This window comes from Carlito syrichta, unplaced genomic scaffold, assembly GCF_000164805.1.
Source record: "Carlito syrichta isolate Samal-C Ts95f unplaced genomic scaffold, Tarsius_syrichta-2.0.1 Scaffold305678, whole genome shotgun sequence".
In the NCBI taxonomy this organism is placed as follows: domain Eukaryota; kingdom Metazoa; phylum Chordata; class Mammalia; order Primates; family Tarsiidae; genus Carlito; species Carlito syrichta.
This window is the reverse complement of record NW_007249774.1, coordinates 229,332-253,890: the sequence shown is the minus strand read 5'-3', so window position 1 is coordinate 253,890 and position 24,559 is coordinate 229,332. Positions and strand designations below refer to the sequence as shown.

Below are 24,559 nucleotides of genomic sequence, written 5' to 3'. Positions count from 1 at the left end.
TCTTGTACAGGGCAGGGCAGACACAGAACAGTTTACAAAGAGAGTGAGGTTGCTATGGCCACAAATCCCACTGGCTCCCTACCTCGGCCTCAGGAAGTTTACCTTGTGACCATCAAAGTGCAGCTGGCCTTGGGGCCTCAGGTGTTCTCAGGCAACCCACCCTAGGCAGAAACTGTCTGCAGCTGCCAGCTTGCAGGCCAGCTAGAAACCAGCAGACTGCCCACAAGGGTTGAGTTCCAGAGAAATGGTGGCTGGTACTGCTCAAGGCTTTCTTTTTTCCTGCACCATTCCACACAGCCTTGGCAGGACATGGCTACTGGTAAGGCAGTTTCTGGTGAGGGAGTGAAGTCCTACAAGAATCTGGGGGTCACCCAGATCCGCCACAGCAGGAGCTCAGAACTCCTGAATTCCCTCACCCACCTTTCCCACTGCGCCTGGAGACTGCTGGTGGACTGTGATGCTACAGATGAGAATCTGTCTAGTTCCAATCAGGTTGATGGATTCTTCTCTTCTTTGTACCCTGTGGTTATTATGGTCACTTCTTTGAAGAGTCATGGGGTGTGCTGCTGGTCTTACTGGGTGCTGAGGAAGCTCTATATTTGTTTACTCCATAAGAGAAACTCCTAGGCGCCTCAGGTTGACCATATTAATCTACTGCCCACCAAATATGTTTTAAACTGCTTTATTACATAGAAGATACTTGGCATCTTTTTGGTTAGAAAGCTTCCATTTTATTTTTAAAGTGTATTATTATTATTATTATTATTATTATTATTATTATATATTTCTGCATTACAACTCAATGACGGTCAATATTTCACAATTAATAAGTGGCTAATTAGAACCCACACTGACTCAAAATTCCATATTACCCTCATGATATCAAGACATTATGCTACCTCTTTGTTTTCTAGAATAGAATGCTTTTATATTATGAACTTCCTAACAGATGATTATATGAAAAAACTTTTAGGATGATATAAATGTTTTAGAACTTGATTGTTGTGGTAGATGCATAGGTACATATATTTGCCAAAGCTCATCAAATTCTACACTTAAAATGAGTAAGTTTAATTTTACTGCTCAATAATGTTGACTGAAAAACTAAAACAAAAAATCTATTTACAAAATATCTGGGTACATATTTTTTGGGTAAAATAAAGTTCCTGTTTGTCAAAAGACACTTCAGCGTTAGAGATATAATGAATATCATAACAGATAATAAGTAAAGCAAAAAGATTTGTTTTTAAACAATTTTCTTTGGAAGGATAATTTGTAAGCTCAGTCATATGACATATATACTATATACAATGTATATAGATCATACTACTGCCAATTTTCAGATTAAAAGCTTTCATTTTTTCATGAACCAAATACACAGACATGTTTTGTCTGTTTTTTCATCAATAGTCTCTTATTTTGTGCCCCCAGAAGTCATTGGTTGTAAAAGAAAATCTGTGAAAAAACTGCAGAGCCACAAAACATTTCAGAAAACACTATTTAATAAATTCAAATTACTTTGCAATAGGTATAGAATTAGCAGAGTCACTAAAACATTGTGATCTGTCTGACAGTTGAAACCTGATGGCTAAGGCAAAAACTGATGGTAAATTTCTTGTTTCAGCAGCAATATTGAGTGAGTAAGCAAAGTATTCATCCTTATTTGTTTCCTTCAGTACAGGTGATTCACATTATCCTGAAGCTTCCCTCCAAAACTCTCCTTGGGATCTACACAATAAAATGTTTCACATGTAAAACCTTACTTTATCCACTTCAAGGGCACACTGTCAGATATAGTTTCTAAAAGAAATTACTGTTTCCTGTATCTCCTGCTATAAATTCACAAAGTCTACCCTAAAACAGGTTTTATGATGTAAACCCAATAAAATCATTTTTATATTATTGATGGATTTGGGCTTTATTCAGTTATTAAATATTTATCAGTTACTACCTGAATACCTGGCAGTGTGCTGGGGATACAAAAATGAATTGAATAAATCTATTGTCCTCAAATGTTTTCAGTTAAGGAATGAGTGGAGATTGATAGGGAGTAAAAAGGTATATAAAGAGATGAGAGAAGAGTTACAAAGACTGAGATGAGCAAGATAGAAATGGAGATAGTGACAGAGATAGAGATGATAGAAATAGAGTAAACCAGAATATCAGAGGGAAAATGTTAGGAAAGATGACTTCAGTACAGCTTTGACACAAAAGAGAGGCAGCCATTGCCACTTTGAAAGAATTGTCCACTGATAAAGAAAGGACCACTCCAAATGGCTTTCACTATACAAAGACTGTCCAAGCTCTTCAATGACCTTGATGTTGCCAAATCCAAATGTAACATCTCTGCAGGTATATTTCTTGACTTCTCAATAGTTTTCAATATATTTTGTCATTCTTCCTTCTTGAAATACTTCCTTTACCCAGCTTATTTAGTATAGCACTCTCCTGGTTTCTTCTGCCTCACTCATTGTTCCTTTATAAACTTGTTTCCTGGCTTCTCATTCTCTTAGAGCCCTGTACTGTTAAGTTATGTGAATATTTTATTTCCTTGCTGTGTACATTACCTATGTATGGATCATGGTTAAGAGTGGGGGCTCTTAAACCAAACTTCTTAATTTCAACCCTCAATTCACCAGTTACAAGCTGTGTAACTTTGGGAAGGTAGTTTAACTTATTTGTAACATTATTTTCTTATCTATAAAATGGTTAATGAGTTAACACATGTATTATAAAGTACTTACATGCAAAAATACTTCTGTTTCTGCTATACACAAAAAATTGTGTGTGCATGTGATTCATGTCAGATACTATATTATTAGACACGATCTAAGGTACTACATATTAGAAACTATATTATTATCTCATCAGTATAATGGGTTTTGGATTGCCTGAGCCTGTGGGTTCGAGACCCACTTGGGCAACTTGGCAAGACCTCGTCTCTACAATAAATCAAAAATTAGCCGGGCGTGGTAGCACGTGCCTGTAGTTCCAGCTACTTAGAAGGCTGAGGCGGAAGGATCGCTGGAGCCCCGCAGGTCGAGGTTGCAGTGGCTGGGAGTGTGCCACTGCACTCCAGTCTGGGCGACAGAATGAGACTCCAACTCAAAAAAAAAGTATAATGGGTTTAAAAGTCATTTATAATGCTTATGACTACCATTTTATATCTTTTACTCTTTCAGTTTGAAAACTAGAGTTAGGTATTAAACGGACAACTTGTATCTCAGTTTAGATGTCAAATAGAATCTCAAAAAATAACAAGACAGAAAAATTCTTGATTTCTCTCTGGCCAGAATTGCTTTTTCCATAATCCTCCTCATTTTATAAAATGGCTCTTTATGAGGGAGGACCCCCAAAAACCCAGAATTATAGTTTTGTCAGGAAGACCCTTTGTAATATACTCAGAATCTGTTCTTCCAGATCAGTCTGTCAATCAAAGTTTCTATCTGGAAGTTTTGAGAAGGTTCTGCCATGATTTGCAGAAGAAACATCCCGAGTTGTGGCAAACAGGTTACTGGTTCTTCCACAGTGACAATGCATCTGCCTACACCACACCGAATATTCAGTGGTTCTTGACCAAAATTGGCATGACCCCCACGTCCCACCCTACCTATTCACCTAATCTCACCGCACACAAGTTTTTTTTTTTTTAACATTTATTTCTCCAGATGAAGAAAAAAAATCCTCCAAGGGAAGCATTTTGCCAATGTGGAACAGGTGCAATAAAAAACAACAGAAGCACTAAAAGGCATCAAAACTGATGGGTTTAAAAACTGTTTTGAACAATGGGAAAAGCGTCTCAATAAGTGTATTACATCAAAGAGTACTTTGAAGGTACTGAAGCTTAAACATGTAGGAATAAATACACAATTTTTAATTAAAAAATTCAATTTTGGGTTCCTTCCTTCATATTCTCTCTAGAAGTTCAAACTAAAAGTTTGAGTAAGCATCCCTAATATCTCTTTCCCTTAACCCTTCTGCCATGTCTAATTCACAAGTAAGTTATACCAAAACTATCTCCAGAACATATTTTGAATTCATCACATCTGACCTCCTCTACCACTATGATCCTAGTCCAAACCATCACCGCTTCCTTCCTGGACTTTCACAATAGCTTCCGTCTTCATTTCCTTGCTTCTCCTCTCACATGTTTCAAAACTCATTATTTTTTTTAAGCAGAAGAATCCCTGACTTTCTTTATTTTCCTCAAATACGCAAGCTCATTTCTACCTTCAAGCTTTGTCCAAGTCCTTACATATGTATGTAATGCCTTTATTCCTAAACATTATCGGCCTCACACCCTCTTTAAAAATGAGATGTCAGCTGGGCTCGGTGGCTCAGCCTGTAATCCCGTGCCTTTGGGAGGCTGAGGTGAGTGGATTGCCTGAGCCCGCAGGTTCGAGACCCGCCTGGGCAGCGAGACCTCATCTCTACAATAAATCAAAAAATCAGCCGGGCGTGGTAGTGTGCGCCTTGTAATTCTAGCTACTCGGAAGGCTGAGGCGGAAGGATCGCCGGAGCCCAGCAGGTCGAGGCTGCGGTGGCCGGGAGCGGCCACTGCACTCCAGTCTGGGTGACAGAGTGAGACTCCAACTCAAAAAAAAAAAAAAAATGATATGTCACATTAAAGAGAATACTTGGTCTACGATACCTTTCTAGTCATTACTTACAACTTGCTTTTTGTGACATTTACATATTTTGATGTTTTCTTTAATTATCCATTCAAGTATCATCTCTCTCTCTATTAGAATGCAAGTTCTATGAATAAACCAATGCTTAAGATACCTGTAATACCTGGTACATAGAGGACAGTCAATAAATACTTTTGAATAAATGAGCAAATAAACTATGGTAGTAGTGAGGCATGAGAAATGTTCAGTTTCATAAACATTAAACAGATAAAACCTATACACCCTGAGAACTGATTCTAGGTTGGGGAAAAGAATAACACCAAGAGTTTTTCTTTGGAACAGTGAATGGGTGATGGTACCACTGACACAGAAAAAAATATTAAGGAAAAAATAACCCTCTTTGGACAATGAGTTTGATAGCTCCTGATTACAAAGTTGGAATTATATAGAGAATAAAGAGATGTGGATTTAGGAATAAAAAAAGATTCCATGACAGCAGACATAGATTTAAAAATCATTAGAATAGTTGATGTTATTTAAGTCATAGAGAGAAGATAATTTGAAATGTGAGAAAAAGTTTAACATTCAGATAAATCAAAAATACTGAAGAGGCAGGTAGGAGAAGAGAAGCTGGAAAGGAGAATCTCCAAAAGGTAGGAGGAGAGTTAGGAAAGAGGAGGATGGTAGCTATGGAAGAAAGTTTCAAGAATAGAGGAGGACTCAACAAGGTCAAGTAACATAGAGGTCAAATAAAATACGGACTAAAATGTATCAACTGTATTTGTCAATTAGAAAATCAATGGACAAATTAAAAGTCAGGATGTCACTTGAAATTGACAGACTCCTGCCCTTGAACCCCAAGTCTCTCAAATTTTCAGGCACTAAGCATGATCTATGACTGAAATTCTACCTCTCTTCAAGCTCACGGACTTAACTTGGCATATTCAGAAAGAGTTGAATATACTTTTTACATTCTTATCTTTTTTGTGCTACCACCAACATGGTAAACTAAGTTAACTGGTGCTCTCAATGGTTTCATTTTTATTTTTCTCTTCTCTGATCCCAGAATAAATAGGGAAAAGTACTACCAGCAATCAGCAATTTAAATATATTTTCAAATTGATAATGAGATATATAAACATTCAGCAGAACATTCTTCATCCAAAGTAATGAAAACAATAATGGATAAGTGATGAATTAGTATCAGTAGGGCAATAATTTTTAGGATTCCTCCAAAATATTGGAAGATGCACATGATTTTTTAAGACTCCCTTGACTTATGTACCCTAAACTATGGTCAGACAGAAAAATCTAAATAGAGTAAATATAGACATTTAATAACATGAGTCAAAATAGGAAGGGTATCTTACTTAATCATCAATTAAATGCAAAAATTTTAAGTAGTAAAATGTTGAAGAAATGTTTGATTTATGAAAATTATACGAAGAAGAGTGAACTACTTCCAGGCACATCCATAAAACACTGTGGAGGCCTATCTTCGGGCTTGATATTCCATGCAGCTAATTTTGTTATCAGAAAATCCAATTAATCCCAAAATTGTCTGCACAAAATTTATTTTTAGTTCTTCTGGTTAAGTGAAAGCAAATAGATCCTATGAAAATGCCAGATGCTGTGAGAGTCACAGCACATAAGTTCAAATAAAGGATTAAATTATGTTTTCTGATTCATGTGAGCATCATTAGCTCCAAGGGATCGCAAACTTTGCTATATATAAGAATTACTTGGGCAGGCTTTCAATCATGGATTTGAGAAACCATGATTTATGCTTCCTTTATTCTCACTCTATGAATATGTCGGTAGTTACAAATAAGAGCCTTAAAGTTAGATTCGATTTTAAATCCTGGTGGTTGTATAAACTTGGACAAGTTTCTTAACCTTTTTAAACCTCAGTTTACTTGGCTACTATTTAGAAATTCTTCTTCCAGCTTCAATTCATTGTTTTAGCAAAGTATATTGTACGCAATACTCACACAATAAATGTTAAAAGATAAATAATACAAATAATATAAAAATATAACGATATATTGATAATGACAATTATTTATTAATTACTAATCAAATACTAAGTCTGCTTTACTATTGGTATTGAAAAATGTAATTTGGCCTAAAGCTGAACCAATATATGCAAGCAAATGTCAGTTCTGTGCTGACTTAAGGAATTCAAACATCCAGGTTGGGTCTTTAAGGCACTTTCTCATTTAAAATACACAAAGGCAGGGTTCAAAGATTCTAACATTCACTTCCTGCTCACACCTGCCACTACATAGATTTATGGCACCTCCAAAGCAGCTGTGTAATTTGAGTCTGACTTGCAGAAGAAAGCTACTAATACATTTTCTCGGGTCTTATTAGAGGAAACTTTTAAATCTTCAATGACACAGTAAGAAAGAACTCTAAAAATTTCCAGTCACATTTTTCTTATTTACTTGGTTACCCTGGAGTGCATGATGACTTGTTTTCCTTTAGTTGTATCTGAACAGTTTGACAGATTACTGTGACAAGGTTACTTTTAAATTGATAAAAGGTTTGATTGTGTCGGTGCATTTGTCAAAACTGTCTGACACTGTGTATAATGGACTCTGCACTCCGAGCCAGGATGGCACTTGAGGCTGGCTCTTACTATTCAGTGCTCGGCATGCACCATAATGAGACATCCAACGGGTTTGGGTAGAAGTCGGGGACATTAGCTTGGGCAGAACCTTCAGCTCTTAAACACAAACACTCCTATTTAGTTCCTCTGGCTTTTCATTGTGGGTGTTTCTCCGCTCTTGTTAAATGTTAAAGTGACATTCAGAGTTCCATTTTAAAGGGGGAAATGTTAGGGTGTCATAACTTGAGCAAAGAGAACATTTACAGAGAAAAGCGAAGGACAGGGCAGCTGACTTTCCTGCTCTTCTGATGACTGGAAATATGTATGTCCCTGGCCAAGAGTTTCCTTCCATTTTTCTATATTCTGCTTCAAGTTGGTCTTAGTGGTAGCATGTTCACTTCGTAACAGAAAAACAATTCACTCTGTTCCTTCCCAATATTTTAATCAACTCCAGATCAGTGAATCATGTGGAAGTGGGGACAATTGGCTGCAGGGCTTCCTGAGAGGACTGTATTAATTAAAATTTATAAGTCACAAAATGGATAGGTAAAAAAGTGTCATAGATTGGAAAATATAAACGCAAAAATATTTTTTTCTATTTTAAATTCTACCCATTATGATAAATATTTGATTTTATTTTTCAAGAGCATGTTCACAATCATATAATAGAAGTTACCAATTTCTTTGTAGGGGGAAATATAACTTAATATGTGAAAAACCATTATATCTCCAAAATTTTATTTAGTTCAAAAAAGTTGCAATGCTCTTGCTTTATTAAAGCAAATCTATCTTGTCTAACTTCCATCTGCTCCCTTTGAGATATGCACAGAAGATATATAATGAAATGTTTCATCTATAGTCTTCAACTGATAATCCATCTCATGAATACATTTGTATAATCAATGAAGTTCGAGTCTTCATTATATTGCCTTTATTGCTTGTTATATCACAGCCATCAAATGTTCGATAGTATATCGTTGACCACTCATGACTGAGTGAAAAACGGTATTAACTGATTTGAGTTTTAAAAAGGAATGACTGATTTGGGTTCTATTCTGTGCTACTTTGTTGTTGCTTTTGAACTTCATTTGATTCTCATTCATGCTCTTGTTTTTTAATGAAAAAATGAACGCATATGACAGAAGACATCTGCCACCACACATAATTTTTCTACCACCACAATTATTACTTCCCATACCCTCTTCTCTGAACACAAATCATGCTTCTTTCAACTTACTTTTCAGCTATGCCTACTCTAATCATTCCTTGATCTTGTGGGATCCCTCAGCAGCTAGAGTTACCTTTTTGAAACAAAATTATGTCCCCTCCTGTTTATGAAAATTGAATAGTATCCCCCATTGCTCTTAGGAAAAATCAAAACTCCTAGCGTGATCTACCAAGGAATTATCTTGACCCTCCATGTTTTCCAGCTGATTTCTTCCCACACTCTACCTCCTTCTCTCTGCTATGGTCATATTGGCCTTTTATCAGCTGCTTGTCCTTGATGTGCTCTCTCCAGCCAGTGGTTCTGCACACATGAAGTTCCCTCGGGCTATAGTGCTCTTCCTCTCCTTTCTCACTTACGTACACTTATTTATCCTTCTATCTTAGCTCAACTGCCACTTCCTCAGAGATGTCTTTGCCAGTCACCATAATTAGGTCTAATTCCATGGTATAAACTTTCTCAGTACCATACTCCCCTCTTTTCTTACACCTATACTTGCAATTTCATATCAAACTATTCAATTATTTAACTGATAACTATTTTTCCTAGTACAGTACTGCCCTCTCCTTTGTCTACATTTACTCACCACCAAAACCTTAGCACAGGTATGCTGCAGGAACTTCGTAAATATTTATTTGCTTTTATTTCCTTTCGTTTTCTGAATTCGGAGTCTCACTATGTCAGGCTGGAGTGCAGTGGCATGATCTCAATGGGCATGGCTTGACCTCCTGGGCTTAGGTGATCTTTCCTTCTCAGACCCTGAGAAGCTTGGGCTACGGACACGTACCAACACATCTGGTTACTTTTTAATTTTCTTATTGTAGAGACAAGGTTTTGCTATGTTGCCCAGGCTGATCTCAAACTCCTGGGCTCAAGCACTCCGCCCACCTCACCCTTCCAAAGTACTGAGATTCCAGTTGTGAGCCACCACACCCAGCCCCCTATAAATATTTCTTGATTAAGAACATAATATCATTCCTTGAGATTTCTCAAGATAAAGACATCATGAGGTCTTTAACTATAGGATTTCCTACAATACATACAATGTAATGTATTCATCTAAAACATGGTATAACTAGAGAGTTTTTTTTTTTTTTTCCACAGCACAAAATCATTTTTCATGTCTGTTATTCTTCAGTCTTGTCTTCTTTTCTTTGGTTTTACTTGTGATCTCAACATAGAGGCTTTGATGAAGGATGTGAATAGAATGTCTTAAAAAGAATTTGCTCTCAGATTATACTTTGAGACATAACACAGTTTCTTTTTCTTTAATATCATTTTCTTATTGTTCATTAGCATTAATATGGATACTGTAAATGCACACCAGAAAATTCAATATGTCTATGCCTTTTTGTGTATCTCTGTTTTCTATTATTTTACTACCATGGATATTAGCAAATATTGCATTTTCTAGAATATGAGGAATATTAATTCTAAAAGGACTTATAATTTCATAGAAATAAGTGCGAAAAATGGATCCCGATGGCAAGTTCATTTAAATCTACAATTATAACCTGTTGTGTAGGTTAAATTATTTTAAAGTGTTGGATGAATAATAGTAATGCAAAGTGATTTTAGTCTTTAGAGGACTGCTAATGTAAAGCAATAATGAACAGTGTAAGAGACCAACACTACTAGAAAGGAAACAGAAGTTTACAAATGACCTACACTGATCTCTTATCAAAGGCTTCTCCAGTCATCAGGTTATACCAGTGAAGCTGAATCAATTCAGGCTGTGGCCTTGAACTGTAGGAGGGGACTTGAGGAATATATCAAAGGTAATCCAGAGAAAGTTTTGCTACTTAACAAGTCCCTGAATCAAATATTAACATTTTAGAATGAAAGAAGTATAAAAAAGTAGTGAGTTCAAATCCATTATTATATTCATGAGTGAAGTCAAAGCTAAGAGGGGATAGTCATTTGTCTAAGGTCATAGGCCCAGTTGATGGCACAGCCAAGACAAGAAATCAGAACTCTTAGTACACAGTTATTTTTACTACATCATGTGGCTCAATCACATTAATTCTCTAAGGTTCCCTAGGAAAAAGAATCCAGGCAATAAACCCCAGTTCCAGATGACTTCAGTAACTGGATAAGATACAAACATTTTTACAATAACAATAAAGAGGTCAGATCTTATTAGTTAGTAAATATTAATCTGAACAAGCAACCATTACCCTTCTTTCACTTAGCATTCTTTCAATTTCTCAAATGCATGTAAGAAACATTAACAAAACTTATTTTCTCACTAACAATGTTTCTGTGTCACCACATCTCTTTCCTGAGGTAAAAATACCAACACAGGCTTTTGGGTAATAATTTCCATTTATAAAATTCTGGCAATTCTTTGCAGAAATGGATACTAACACAGAAATTCACAGTATTATGCTTCCTCATAAACCTGCTCTTCAATAAAATAAAATTTAAAAGAGCTCCATTTGTAGAATGTGCTGATTTCTATGGTAGATATACTCCCACCATGACCAATTTCAAGCTACCAAGTCGGTAATAGATTGCTCACAAAATTTCTGAATATTTATCAGTTGGTTCCAGTGTGCTAGCCAGAGCAGGAACATCAAAACACAAAGTAGGAACAGGTTTTAATATTTAGGATTCCACCTCAACTACCTTCCATCAATTAACTGAAACTTGATGCCATAGAAATAGTCAGCAGTCTTCTTGACTATAGAGAGAGTGCTTCTCGAAAGACCAGCAGACGCAACACCAGACAGCCTGTTAGAAATGCACATTCTTGGGCTCCATCCTAGACCTAGGAAATTGTTATCCCTGAGGCTCAGAAATCTGTGCATCAACTGCTCTATGAGTGAGTTGTATAGAGCAATAGAAAAGAAACTTTCCTCAATACCCACCAATTTGTTTTTAAATAAATGAGCTTCAAATACAAATCAAGAATAATAGCATGTTTTCTTTTTATATCAGCAATCATTAAAGGGGAGATACTTCATCTGAACCTTCCATCATAAGCCTAGACTCTCACATTTTCAAAGACCATGCTTTTCCAAATATAGTTTAGATTTTTCTAACAACAATATGAAGTTATTTATCTTCCAACTCACAACCTTGATGTTCTATAGATGAAAACCTAACAGATGAGGGGGGATCCCCCCCCACAAAAAAAGAAATTTTTTAGCCAGGCTCAGTGGCCCAGCCTGTAATCCCACGCCTTGGGAGGCTGAGGTGAGTGGATTGCCTGAGCCCGCAGGTTCGAGACCCACCTGGGTAACTTGGTGAGACCCCATCTCTACAATAAATCAAAGATTAGCCGGGTGTGGTAGCACGCACCTGTAGTTCAGGCTACTTGGAAGGCTGAGGCGGAAGAATCGCTGGAGCCCAGCAGGTTGAGGCTGCGGTGGCCAGGAGCGTGCCACTGCACTCCAGTCTGGGTGACATAGTGAGACTTCAACTCAAAAAAACAAAAAAAGAATTTTTTTTTTCAGGGCAACCCTTGTAGCACAGGCTTTCCACACTAGGTAAATATTCTGGGAACCCATTGGCATAAGTGTGCCAGCTAGTGTTGTGAGAGACTGTGTTCATCTTCAGTGAATTTTTTTTGAATTCTTTCAATGCATTTGTGTTGGGTTACTTATGAGCATTTCATGATGGGTTATTTACGAGCACATCAGCACACACTATACTGTATGGTCAGCAGTTTTTGATCAAAAACAGCATGCCCCCATGCCCTACCCTCTCATTCACCTGATCTTGCCCCAAGATATATATATATATATATATATATATATATATATTTTTTTTTTTTTTTTTTTTTTTTTTTTTGCTTCCAGGAGGAGAGGAGTCCTCAAAGAGAAAGTTTTGCTTATGTGAAAGAGGTAAAACAAAAAACAGCAGAAGCACTAAAAGGCATCAAAATTGTCTAGTTCAAAAACTGTTTTGAGCAGTAGAAAAAGTTTCTTGATAGATCTATTACATCAAACAGAGAGTACCTTGAAGGTGACTGAAGTTTAAGTATATAAGAATAAATGCACAATTTCTCATAAATAAATTGTGAGTTTTTTGACACCTCCCTCCCTCCATATATTTCTATGTCTTAGCTCTGACATTTTCGACATTTTTTTAAAATAAAAATGTGGGGGTACAATTCAAGGTTAGGTATACAAACGTTGATTACGCAGGTACCCTTTTTGATGAGGTATGCCCCTACCTCCCCTAGCAGTTTCCCTCAACTGCCAATCCCACCTCACCTCCCCTGACAGTTTGCCACTACTGTCAGTTGCTTTCTTATAATATTATAATTGTTCAAGGTCGACTTAAGAGTGAGAACATATGGTACTCTGTTCTTTGTTTCTGTAATAGATCACTGAGTATGAACAACTCTAAATTCATCCAAGATGTTGTGAAGTCCATATGTTTATCCTTCTTTATGGCTGCATAATATTCCATTGTGTATATGTACCACATATTTTTTATCCAGTTCAGCTTTGATGGGCAACATGGTTGATTCCATGTTTTTGCTATTGCAAACAGAGCTGCAACAAACATACGTGTGCAGGTATCTTTTTTGTAGAAGGGTTTGAGTTCCTCTGGATATATTCCCAACAGAGGAATTGCTGGGTCATACAGAAAGTCAAGTTCTAGATCTTTCAGAAACCTTTGTCTTCCAAAGAGGTTGCACTAGTTTGCATTTCCACCAACAGTGTAGAGCATTCCTTTTTCTCCGCATCCTTGTCAGCATCCGTTGGTGTTTATTTTATTAATGATGGTCATTCTTACTGGGGTTAGGTGGTATCTAAATGTACTTTTGATTTGCATTTCTCTGATGATGAGTGAGGCTGAGCACTTTTTCATGTGTCTGTTGGCTGCCCGTATATCTTCTTTTGAGAAGTGTCTATTCATGTCTTTTGCCCACTTTTTAATGGGGCTGTTTGTTTTTTCCCTTTCAGCGTGTTTGAGTTCCTTGTAGATCCTAGATGTTAGGCCTTTGTCAGATATACAGTTGGCACATATTTTTACCCATTCTGTGGGCTGTCTTCCTGCTCTCTTGATGGTTTCTTTTGCTTTGATGAGGTCCCAATTATCTATCTTATTTCTTAAGGTATGGGCACTTAGGGTTTGGAATAGGAATTGGTTGCCAGTTCCGATTTCTATAAGGGTGTCTCCTGCGTTTTCGAAGATTCTCATAGTTTGAGGTTTTACATTTAGGTCTTTGATCCATTAGAGTTAATTTTTGTGTATGTTGATAGGTAGAGGTCCTGTTTCAATCTTCTGCATGTGATCAACCTGTTTTCCCAGCACCATTTACTGAATAGATTCTCCTGTCCCCAGAGGTTGTGGTTGGAGACTTTGTCAAAGATGAGTTGGTTGAAAAATTGAGGCTTTGCTTCTGAAATTCCTATCCTGTTCCATTGGTCTATATGCCTATTCTTGTACCAATACCAGACTGTTTTGATTACTGTAGCATTATAGTAAAGTTTGAAGTCTGGAAGTGTGATACCTCCTGCTTCATTTCTTTTGCTAAGGATTGTTTTGGCTATATTGGTCATTTATGATTCCATGTGAATTTCTGTATTGTCATTTCCAGGTCTGAGGAGAATGATGTTGGTAACTTAATGGGTATTGCGTTGAATCTGTAGATTGCCTTTGGTAGGATGGACATTTTGATAATATTGATTCTTCCTATCCATGAGCACGGAATATTTTTTCATTAGTTTGTGTCTTCTCGGATTTCTTTGAGCAGTGTTTTGTAGTTCCCACTGTAAAAGTCTTTCACTTCTCTGGTTAGGAAGATGTCGAGATATTTCATTTTTTGTGTGGCTATTATGAATGCAATTGTGCTTTTAATTTGGGTCTCTGCCGGCTTGTTGTTGGTATATAGGAACGCAACTGTCTTTTGCACATTTATTTTGTACCCTGAGACTTTACCAAAGTCCTTTATCAGTGCAAGCATGTTTTTTGACAGATTCTCTTGGATTTTCAAGGTATAGGATCATAACATCAGCAAAGAGGGATAACTTGACTTCCTCTTTTCCTATTTGGATACCCCTAATTTCCTTCTCTTGTCTAATTACTCAAACTAGGACTTCCAACACAATGTTGACCAAGAGGGGTGAGAGTGGGCAGCCTTGTCTTATTCCAGTTTTCAGGGAAAATGTTTCCAGTTTCTGTCCATTTAGCAATATGCTAGCTGTGGGTTTATCATAGATGGTGCTTACTATTTTGAGGTATGTTCCTTGTATACCTAGGTGTGTGAGAGTTTTTATCAAGAAGGGATGCTGTATTTTATCAAAAGCTTTTTCTGCATCTAATGAGATAATCATGTGGATTTTGTTTTTACATCTGTTGGTGTATTTAATTATATCTATGGTCTTGTGAATGTTGAACCAGCCCTGCACCCTGGGGATGAAGCCTACTTGGTTATGGTGGTTGATTTTTGAGATGTGTTTTTGGATCCGGTTTGCTTGAATCTTGTTGAAGATTTTTGCATCTATGTTCATAAGGGTTACTGGCCTCTAGTTCTCTTTTTTTGGTTGAGTCTTTGCCTAATTTGGATATCAGTGTGATGTTAGCTTCGTAAAATGATTTGGGGAGAATTCCATCTTTCTCAATAGCCTGGAATACTTTCAATAGGATTGATATCAGCTCTTCCTTGTATGTTTTTTAGAATTCTGCTGGAAAGCCATTTGGTCCAGGGCTTCTTTTTGTAGGTATTTTTCATATGACAGAGTCAATTTCCTGGATTGTTATTGGTCTAATTAGTGTCTCAGTGTCTTCTTGTTTCAGCGTGGGGAGGTTGTGTGAAGTCAGAAAGTCCTCCATTTCATTAAGGTTATCAAGTTTGTTTCCATATAGGTATACATAGTAATCTCTGATAATCTTTTGTATTTCTTTGGGGTTAGTTGTGATTCAATTTTTTGTATTTTGGATTGTATTTATGTGGGCTTTTTTTCTCTTTTTCTTGGTCATTCTGACTAGGGGCTCATCAATCTTGTTAATTCTTTTAAAGAACCAGCTTTTTGTTTGGTTGATGTTTTCTATGATATATTTGTCTTCTATATCCATATTTAGGCTCTTATTTTGGTGATGTGAATTCTTCTGCTAAAGTTGGGGTTTTGGTGGTCTTTTCTTTCCAGCTCCCTTAGGTGATTTGTTAGGCTCTCCACTTGTGATCTTTCCACTTTCTTGATGAGTGCTCGTAGAGATATAAATTCCCCTCTTAGAACTGATTTCATGGCATCCCAAAGGTTTCGGTAAGATGGTTCTTCATTTTCATTTGTTTCCAGGAATCTTTTAATTTCTGCTTTGATTTCAGTGTTGACCCAGTAGTTGTTCAACATCATGCTGTTTGGTGTCCTTTATCTTTGTGGGCTTTGGGGAAATTTTGTTGGTGTTGATATTTATTTTTATTCCACTTTGGTCTGAGAATGTGCATGGCAAGATTTCAACTTTATGGAATTTGTTTACGCTAGATTTATGGCCAAGGATGTGATCGATCTTGGAGTATGTTCCATGTGGTGATGAGTAGAATATATTTTGTGGTTGTTGGGTGGAATAATCTATAGGTATCTATTAAGTCCATTTGGTAGAATGTCAACTTTAGGTTCTGGATCTCCTTGTTGATTTTTTACCTCAAAGATCTATCTAGGACTGTTAGTGGGGTATTCAAGTCCCCTGCTATGATAGTGTTAGAGTCAATATCTTTTTTTAGTTTACTTAGTAGTTACTTTATAAATGCTGGTGCTCCTGTGTTAGGTGCATATATGTTTAGAATTGATATTTCTTGTTGATGGATTGAAACTTTGATCATTATGTAGTGTTGTTTTTCATCTATTGAAATTTTTGATAGCTTAAAGGTTGTTTTGTCTGATATTAAGATTGCAACTCCTGCCTTCTTTTGTGATCCATTTGCCTGGAAACTCGTTTTCCATCCTTTAACTTTGAGTCTGTGTGCATCCCTTGTAGTAAGATGAGTCTTCTAGATGCAGCAAATAATTGGGTCATGGTTTCTTGTCCAGTTTGCCTTTTTCAGTGATGCATTTAGTCCATTCACATTCAGGCTGATTATTGAAATGTGATTGTTTATTGCTGTCATGAGGTTCTTTTCTTCGTTTGTTTGTTTTTACTTTGGGGTTAATGTATGTGTATATTTTCAAGTTTCTTGTTGCACTGTATTCTCTGTTGATTCTGTACTCTGCTGTTCTCTTGGGAAGTGTGTGGTCATTCTTTTTTTTCTTTCTTCTGTCCTTAATAGCTTTTTAGGTGGATCCTGCAGAGCAGGTCTGGAAGCTGCATAATCTCTTAGGATTGGATGTCTGGGAAGGATTTTAATTCTCCATCACTGATGAAGCTGAACTTGGCTGGATAGGAAATTCTCGGTTGAAATTGTTTATCTTTGAAGACTTTGAATATAGGGGTTCAGTCCCTTCTTGCTTGTAGTGTTTCTGCCAATAAGTCTATTGCTGTTCTGATTGGCTTTCCCAACTAGGTAGTTTGATCTTTCCCTCTTGCTGCCTTTAGGATTTTTTTCTTTTGTGCCTACTTTGTGTAGGTGAATTATTATGTGTCTAGGGGTTGGTCTTCTCATTTGATATCTTGTGGGGGGTTCTCTGTTTCTCTTGGTCTTGGCTGGTCACATCTCTGGTGAGATGGGGAAAGTTTTCTTGGATTACCTCCTCCTCGAATACTTGCTCCAAGTTGTTCTCCATTTCCCTTTCTTCTTCTGGGATACCAATCAGGTGTAGGTTTGGCCTCTTGATATATTTGCAAATCTTTTGTAGGCTTTGTTCTTTCTTTCTGAGTCTTCTTTCTGTGTTTTTTACAGATCTGGTTAATTACATGTTCTGGTCTTCAAGTTCTGAGATTCTTTCTTCAGCTAGATTAATTCTGCTTTCCATGCTTGTCATCTTGTTATTTCCTGGATGAAATGTTTTATTGTCAAAATCTCTGTTACAAGTTTTTCCAGTGTTGCATCTTGTCTTTCTTGAGTCTTATTCACTCTTTCCATCCATTCCCTAATCCCTGTCATATACTGGGGCCGGTCATTGGTGACTTCCATTGTTTGGGCACTAAGGTCTGATTTTCCGGAGTTTTGTCTTTAGTACACTTGAAATTACCTGAGGTCTTCCTTTGGTTTTTCCTCATTTGTGACAGAACTCTTTGTTTTTCTCTTTAGTTCTGTTACTCAGTATCAGTGGGAGAGGCTTTCCCTCTGATGTTTGCTCAGTCTTCTATTCTTCCCTGATCCGGGCTCTAGATTTGTTCACTGATCTCTTTGGAGTTCTTCCTTGTCCTTTTCTGGCCATACCCTTTGCCCCATGGCTGGATCAGGGTAGGGGGTGGGGCACCTGGAACTCAGCATTAGTCAAGTCCCTCCAAAGTTTGTGCTTTCAGGATAGTCCCTCTGGGTCATATCAATCACCGAGTGGTTGATCCTCCAGTCACAGAGATTGGGTCTGTTCCTCCGTGGTGAGCAAGTCAGAGTACTTTCCTGCCCCACCTTCAAAATGGTGGTGGGGTGCCTCTGTTGTTCTCTTCCATGGGACTTTGCCTCTGGATCTCCTCCAGCGCCTGCTGCCAGTTCCCTGCCAGTGCCCTGCTAGACACTGAAATGGTGAGGCAAAGCCAGGAGCCAGCAGTCTCTCTCCTGCTGCAATGGTGAGGGAGAACCTGGAGCGATGGTTTCTCCCCACAGATTTTTTGCAGAAAAACTTTTATCCATTTAAAAAAAAATACTGGTTCTCAGCTTCTGCAACCTGGAAAGAGCCAGGGATGAAGCAGAGAAGCTGCAGCACCAGCTGTTGCACCAGGACCCTGGTCACTTGCTCATGAGTCCCCACTTAGACAGTATCTCCCAGAGTTTTCTTCCTAGGGAGAGTTTGTTGATTTTTTAAGAAAAGAAAGAAAATGGTGCTTGGCTTCTGCATCCCGGGAATTGTTAGGGTCCAAGCCAAGCAGCTGTGGCACCAGCTGCTGTACCAGGAAAGCCCTGGCCACTAGCTCCCTAGCCCTCACTCAGTCAACCACTCACATGCCCACTTGATCACCAGCACGTACACAAAATTTTCCATAAACTCACTCACACCGGGACTCTCATGGTCTGACTGGCTTGGCTGCCATTTTCTCTTAGTTTCTCAGCATTTTTGACATTTTAAAAACAAATTTTTAAAAATAAATATTTAGCTTTCAGTGATCCACTTTATCCTTTTCACAAATCAAGGCAGTCTACAGTGAGAAGGCACCCTCACCCTAATCCACCTACTGCCTTGTCAACTGATCATAAAGCTATGTGTTTGTGCTTTGATTTATCTGCCACTTTCTGTTGTTTTGATATGTACATTCAATCTCAAAACCAGAACAAAGGTAAATAAATATCGTCTACTTTGTTTTCCTCTTTCAACACTTTAGAGATTGGAAAATTTACAAAATAAATATCCTCATAACTTTTTTTTTAATGCATTGCAAAAGACAGAAAGAATAATTGACTAATAGTTTTTTAAAATTTAAAAATACCCAGCTAGGGCACAACCAAATGACAAATATCTATACTGATATTACTTTGAAAATAATCAGACAGCAATCTTAAAAATTGGATCTATGATTCTTAACTAGCTATTAATTTTATTTGACAAATAAGCTTAAATATGTTCAATGTATTTGCACAGAAATAAAAGAACTCATAACATAAGTGTTGATAGGTAATAGATTAATGAAAATGTTTTGGAAGAGAATGAAATCATTTCTTTTTTTGGGGGGGGGTTGGAGTCTCACTTGGTCGCCCAGACTAGAGTGCAGTGGCCGCTCCTGGCCACCGCAGTCTCGCCTGCTGGGCTCCAGCAATCCTTCCACCTCAGCCTTCTGAGTAGCCGAAATTACAGGCACGCGCTACTATGCCCGGCTAATTTTTTGATTTATTGTAGAGATGAGGTCTCGCTGCCCAGGTGGGTCTTGAACCCGCGGGCTCAGGCAATCCACTCACCTCAGCCTTCCAAAGGCGCGGGATTACAGGCTGAGCCACCAAACCCGGCTGAATGTAATCATTTCTAAGCTTCCCATCAAATATCAAACTACTAAGTGAGTATAGTCCTTGGCCTTGATGGGAGACAGTGTCACTGGACTTGGCAATAAGATGCTTTCAAGGAAACTAGCGAATTAATCTTATATTTCTCCAATTACCTGGGCCTGGCTGAACTGGTATTTACTAAGCTCTGGCCAGAAAAGCTTCAGAACACATGAGGTAATCATCCTGAAATCTACCACTTATGAGTAGTTGAGATCCCCTTCACTACTACTTCTCAAGAAAGACTGTTTCTTTCATGAGATTCACCACTGACTCCCCAGCCACATGGTTTGAGAGCACAACTCTGTCACTGATTATCCTCTTTGGGTCATTATATACAAATCAGCCACCACGCCCATGTACATCTCTGCTCAAAAACCTTCACCTCCACAACAAATGTTAGACAAATTCCACTCTCTAAAATACAATTTAAGATTTGGAATCGAATCTCAAACTTGTCTTGCCTATAAAGGAGAGTCTTCCTCACAGAGACGCCAATGAATGGTGCATTGAATACAATAACAAGTCCTGCCCACACAGGTAAGCATGTGAGTTAGAAATGCCCAGACAGCAGAAGGACACTTACGGTTGGCACAGCTTGATTAGGTCCTGGTCAGTGGTGCCGGGTGGGAGGCCTCGAATGTACAGGTTGGTTTTACTCAACTGTTCCCCGCTGCTGTTGCTGCTGTTGTTGCTGCTGCTGTTTGTGCTGGGGCTGGGAGGAGCCATGGGGTGGGGAGCTGGTGCATAGGACTGCTGGAAACAGAAAAGGCTGTTACTGGAAAAACAAAAGCCAGCACCTGCTCACAGGCCAGCAGCACAACTCGAAAGCAAGGTAAGTGTCTCATCCGCTCCATCACACACATGCTCACACACACACATATTTATATCAATGCTCTATATTGCATCATGTGTTTCCCCCATTCCCCCCGATCCTCCTTTGAATCAGCGTAAGTCAGCCATAAACAGGACAAAAAGAAATAACAAGGTGATCCTGACAACAGCACATGGCATTTGAATTTGTCCCTGACTACTGTGACTCTCCTTAGGCCTGTAAAAGTAGCGTATCTACCTCCCTGGCAAAAAAAAAAACAAAACTTCACTCTGGCATCAATATTCTGCCCCTGGCTTACCTTTAGTTGTCAAACATCTTTGGTTTGCCTCTACTCCTTTGTTTCCTCCTTTTCTCTAAAGAAACCTCTTACATCGCTTTCCTCACCATTACTATTCAGCACAGATCTAGATACATAGAAATCAGTCTATAGATCCTTGGCCCCCTTCCCTACCTTGTGTGAGGTGAATCTCTCCTCTTTCTCTTCTCTCTCCAACTTCTAAATTAAATTCTATTTTCCAATTTTAAAAAATCAGTCTATAAATAGCGGTTCTACGAATAACTGAATGAATGAGTCCATCTTAGCTCTTTCCTTCATTCTCAAAACTGTTTCTTCATGTTGAATATCTCTTGCTTGCAAGGCTGAACCACTATTCTCCCCTTACCTGCAGGATCCTCTTTAAATTAATCTAGGATCTCAAGCTAGGCACTATGGACCACCTGGACAGGATAACTATTTTTTGTGGGTCCTGCTTTGTTCATTGTAGAATGTTTTGCAGCATCCTTAGCCTTTACCCTCTCCACGTTCTAGTAGCATCCATCCCTCAGTTATGATGACCAAAAATAACCCCAGACATTGCTCCATGATCCCTGCTTACAGTGAAGTCTTCCCTGTTAGAGAACCACTGTTTTCATTGGTCAGACCATTGTATGGCAAAATGAAAATGATAAAAGGACTCAGAAAACCGGGATATAAAATATGAGGGTGTATATAATTACACGTGCCAGAATTAGTATATATATTTACTCATTATGCTTATTTCTTCTTCATACAGGCATATCTTCAAAAGTTCTCAACTTACACTGACTGTCTAGGTTGAGTCCCTGCTGTGCCTCTTATTGGCTATGTGATATTTAAATAGTAGCCTTAACCTCTCTGAGACTCAACATTCTTTCACATGAAGAGGGTCATAATAGTACTCTCCTAATGTTATAATTTCTTAAAAAAAATAAAGTTAGTGCAAAAAAATGGTTCTTGGAAATTAGTCAGTGTGCAATAAAAATTAGAAAAAATAATAATAATGTAATTCTTTTCAGGTTGTGTCTGTCTGTTATGTGATATAGCCTATATAACGATCTCAGATTTTCCCCATAGTAACCCCAAATGTTACCCAAAGATACAATGGGCACATTTATCAAAATTCCAATGGAAAACATTTGGCTTGATTTTAACATGAAGACACATTAGAGTTGGGAAGTGTGTACTTATTCAACAACAAGTTTGGGGCACAATAGAAAAAGAGTATTTTCTCAGATGAGCTCAAACTACAAAACCCTTTTTTATTGCATGGAACAAAGATAAGGGATATTATGATAATTTAAGGGAAGAAAACCAAGAAAAAATGTACTTTTTGTCTCTATAGTCTCATTCTAAAAAAATCTTAAGAAACATAACCGGGCAACCCCTTCGGGTCCCCTCCCGCTGTGGGAGCTTTTCTATCCTCTCAATAAATCCTGCTTTCTCACTTAAAAAAAAAAAAGAAAAGAAAAGAAAGAAAGAAACATAACCAACCAACATAATACAGTCTTTTCATCCCAAAATTGTGCTGCAGCCCGAATTGAGAGGCCTACTGGGTACAGGTAAATAAAGAGATATCTCAGAAATAGAGCTGATTGTGGCCTCAATCATAGAAAGCTGAACTTCTTAAGTAGAATCCTGCAGTGGCCTCCCGATGGACTTATTAAAAAGTCCTGAAAGCCCCATATGATATTTTCTCTGACTTTCTCTCCAATCGCTTCTTGGACCAGACCCAATCACACTCGCAACTTTCCACCCTTCCTATTTTCAGCCCAACTCTACTTGGTTGGTGCTAACCTAGCTTTCTGATTTCAAATTAAGTATCACTCTACAGCACTCTTGTTTTCTTTCACGGTTTTCAACATATTTGGTCTTCATTTAGCATGTTTTTGGTTTACTTATTTAATGCTTGTCTCTAACACTAATCTGAATATTCCCCAAGAACAGGGAACATGTCAATAGCACCTAGCCTGGTGCCTGATATATAATAACTGCAATATACATAATGCAAATGAAACTAAGGTAGCACTTCACCTATGGAGACAGTAGGACAAGTTTTAGCAGTATCCAGTCTCATTTCTGGCTATAATTGTCTCTTTTTCATCTTCCAGGATTTCAGATTTGCCCAATCTCTATTTCCAATTGGCCATGAAGACAATGCTTCTCAGACTTAGTATACCAAGGTGCCACTCATTTCATCTATTCTCTCATTTCCCACCACAATTATTTAACATCTTTTAATGTTGTGCTTCCAGACTCCATGCTAGAAAACTTGGTGCTAGCTTCATTGGTTTTGTGATTCTAAATCTCAAAAAACAATCAGCCACCAAAATTTCTGACAGCCTTCTAGAATCATCCTTTCCTCTGAATTCCCATTGTTTTCCTAAAGCTAGAGTCTGTACCACCTCAGATGTAAAGGGTTTCAAATTTTCTACCATGTTTCCCCATTTATGTCTCTTTTACGTTGCTGGGGGCGGGCAGTCCACTGAAATAAGATTTTCCCCAACCATTTATTTGGTATGACTTATTTCAGTATCAACATTTTAAATGCAGAATTTCAAAATGAATTACACAAGAGAATACTTTTCCTGATATTTGAATAAGATGGAATATATTCATTGCCTTTTGGAATTCAATATCTGCATAAAGCTCAGGTTTCTTTGCTGGCATAAAAAGCTATGACTTACTTTCTGACATAAAGTATTCTGTTTCACTCCTTGGAATCCCCTCAACACTTAAGATCAACCTCTTTTAAAGCCCTGCACACAGTAGGCGTTCATTGCATGCTTACTGAAGCAGCTTCCTGATCTCTATCTCACAATGGGTCAGAAGGGATTTCTCTTTTACTTCCTTTATGTACTTTATTCCCTTAAAATTCCCAGGACCTTTTTAAAACTGTTTGCTGCCACTTTCACCTCCCCTCTTTCCAAATTCTTTGAATTCCATTCAGTACTCGGGCTTTTTTCTTTTTTTAAGAGACTTTGTTTAAAGCAGTTTTTCCCATTGCTTTGCCTTTGAAACCACCAGAGAGACAGAAAAATGTGTCCAGCTTTATGTATCACAGATTAGATGGACCAGTTCAGATTGAGTCCTTGACTGATCAAATAAGAAAGCACCAGCTACAGCATGATCAATATGTGTTTACTTAATTCTTTTTATCCCCCAGGGCTCTTTGTGAGCATTTCCATAACCAGAACACCATTTAGTAAATTGCATGATGCCTAAAACAATAAATGCATCCTCCAAAGGGCCCAGCAAATTCACTGGGAAAAAAAAATTAAAGAAAACAGTCAAAAGCAAACCAAAGTTGGGAAGAGAATAGGGAACTTATGTGTGTTGAAACAAGATATGCAATTTATAAATAGCACTGGAGGCACCATACTTATAGGGAAAGGATGTATCTCAGAAGCCATTTGGAAAGAATACACAATCAAAGATGGTTTTCTCTGTCACATTCTTGCTTGCAAATCCTAAAAATTCTGCTCAAAAGAGGTAGACTTTTGCAATGTTATTGAACCAATCAGTGAACAGATTTTAACACCCAGTGTAAGAATTCCACCATTTCTTTAATATTTCACTTATTGCTTGATGATGCACTGATTGAGCCGGGTAGCAGTCAGCATTGTAAATCATTCTTTGGTTATAAGAATTATAAATTCCTTCCTCTCCACCCATTTTCCAAATACACATCCTTTAATCAACAAAATGTTGGCAGAAGCTTCCCGGAATGCCTGACGAATGCACAGACCTAAATGAATTAATTTGTGAAAAGCAAAAGTGATTTTGTATGCTCTTGCTGCCAAAGACAGATGACCAAACTACAGCATCTTAAAAAAAAAAAAAATGGGAGGAGTGTCAATAATCTCTAGGGGTTAATAGGTCACAGCAGCCACTCTCCTGATTAAAGTGACTTGGCTTCCTCTCTCAATTCTT

The 24,559-nt window shown here is 37.8% G+C and overlaps 1 protein-coding gene across 1 annotated transcript in view; it reads right to left on the bottom strand.

Annotated features, from left to right (window-relative positions):
* Nucleotides 1–24,559, bottom strand: part of LOC103264548 (RNA-binding motif, single-stranded-interacting protein 3-like) — a 234,384-nt gene that overhangs the window by 50,979 nt on the left and 158,846 nt on the right. The window contains exon 2 of the mRNA XM_021714567.1: nucleotides 20,083–20,252. Within this exon, the coding sequence (XP_021570242.1) occupies nucleotides 20,083–20,252 (170 nt within the window). The remainder of the gene's footprint in view (nucleotides 1–20,082; nucleotides 20,253–24,559) is intronic.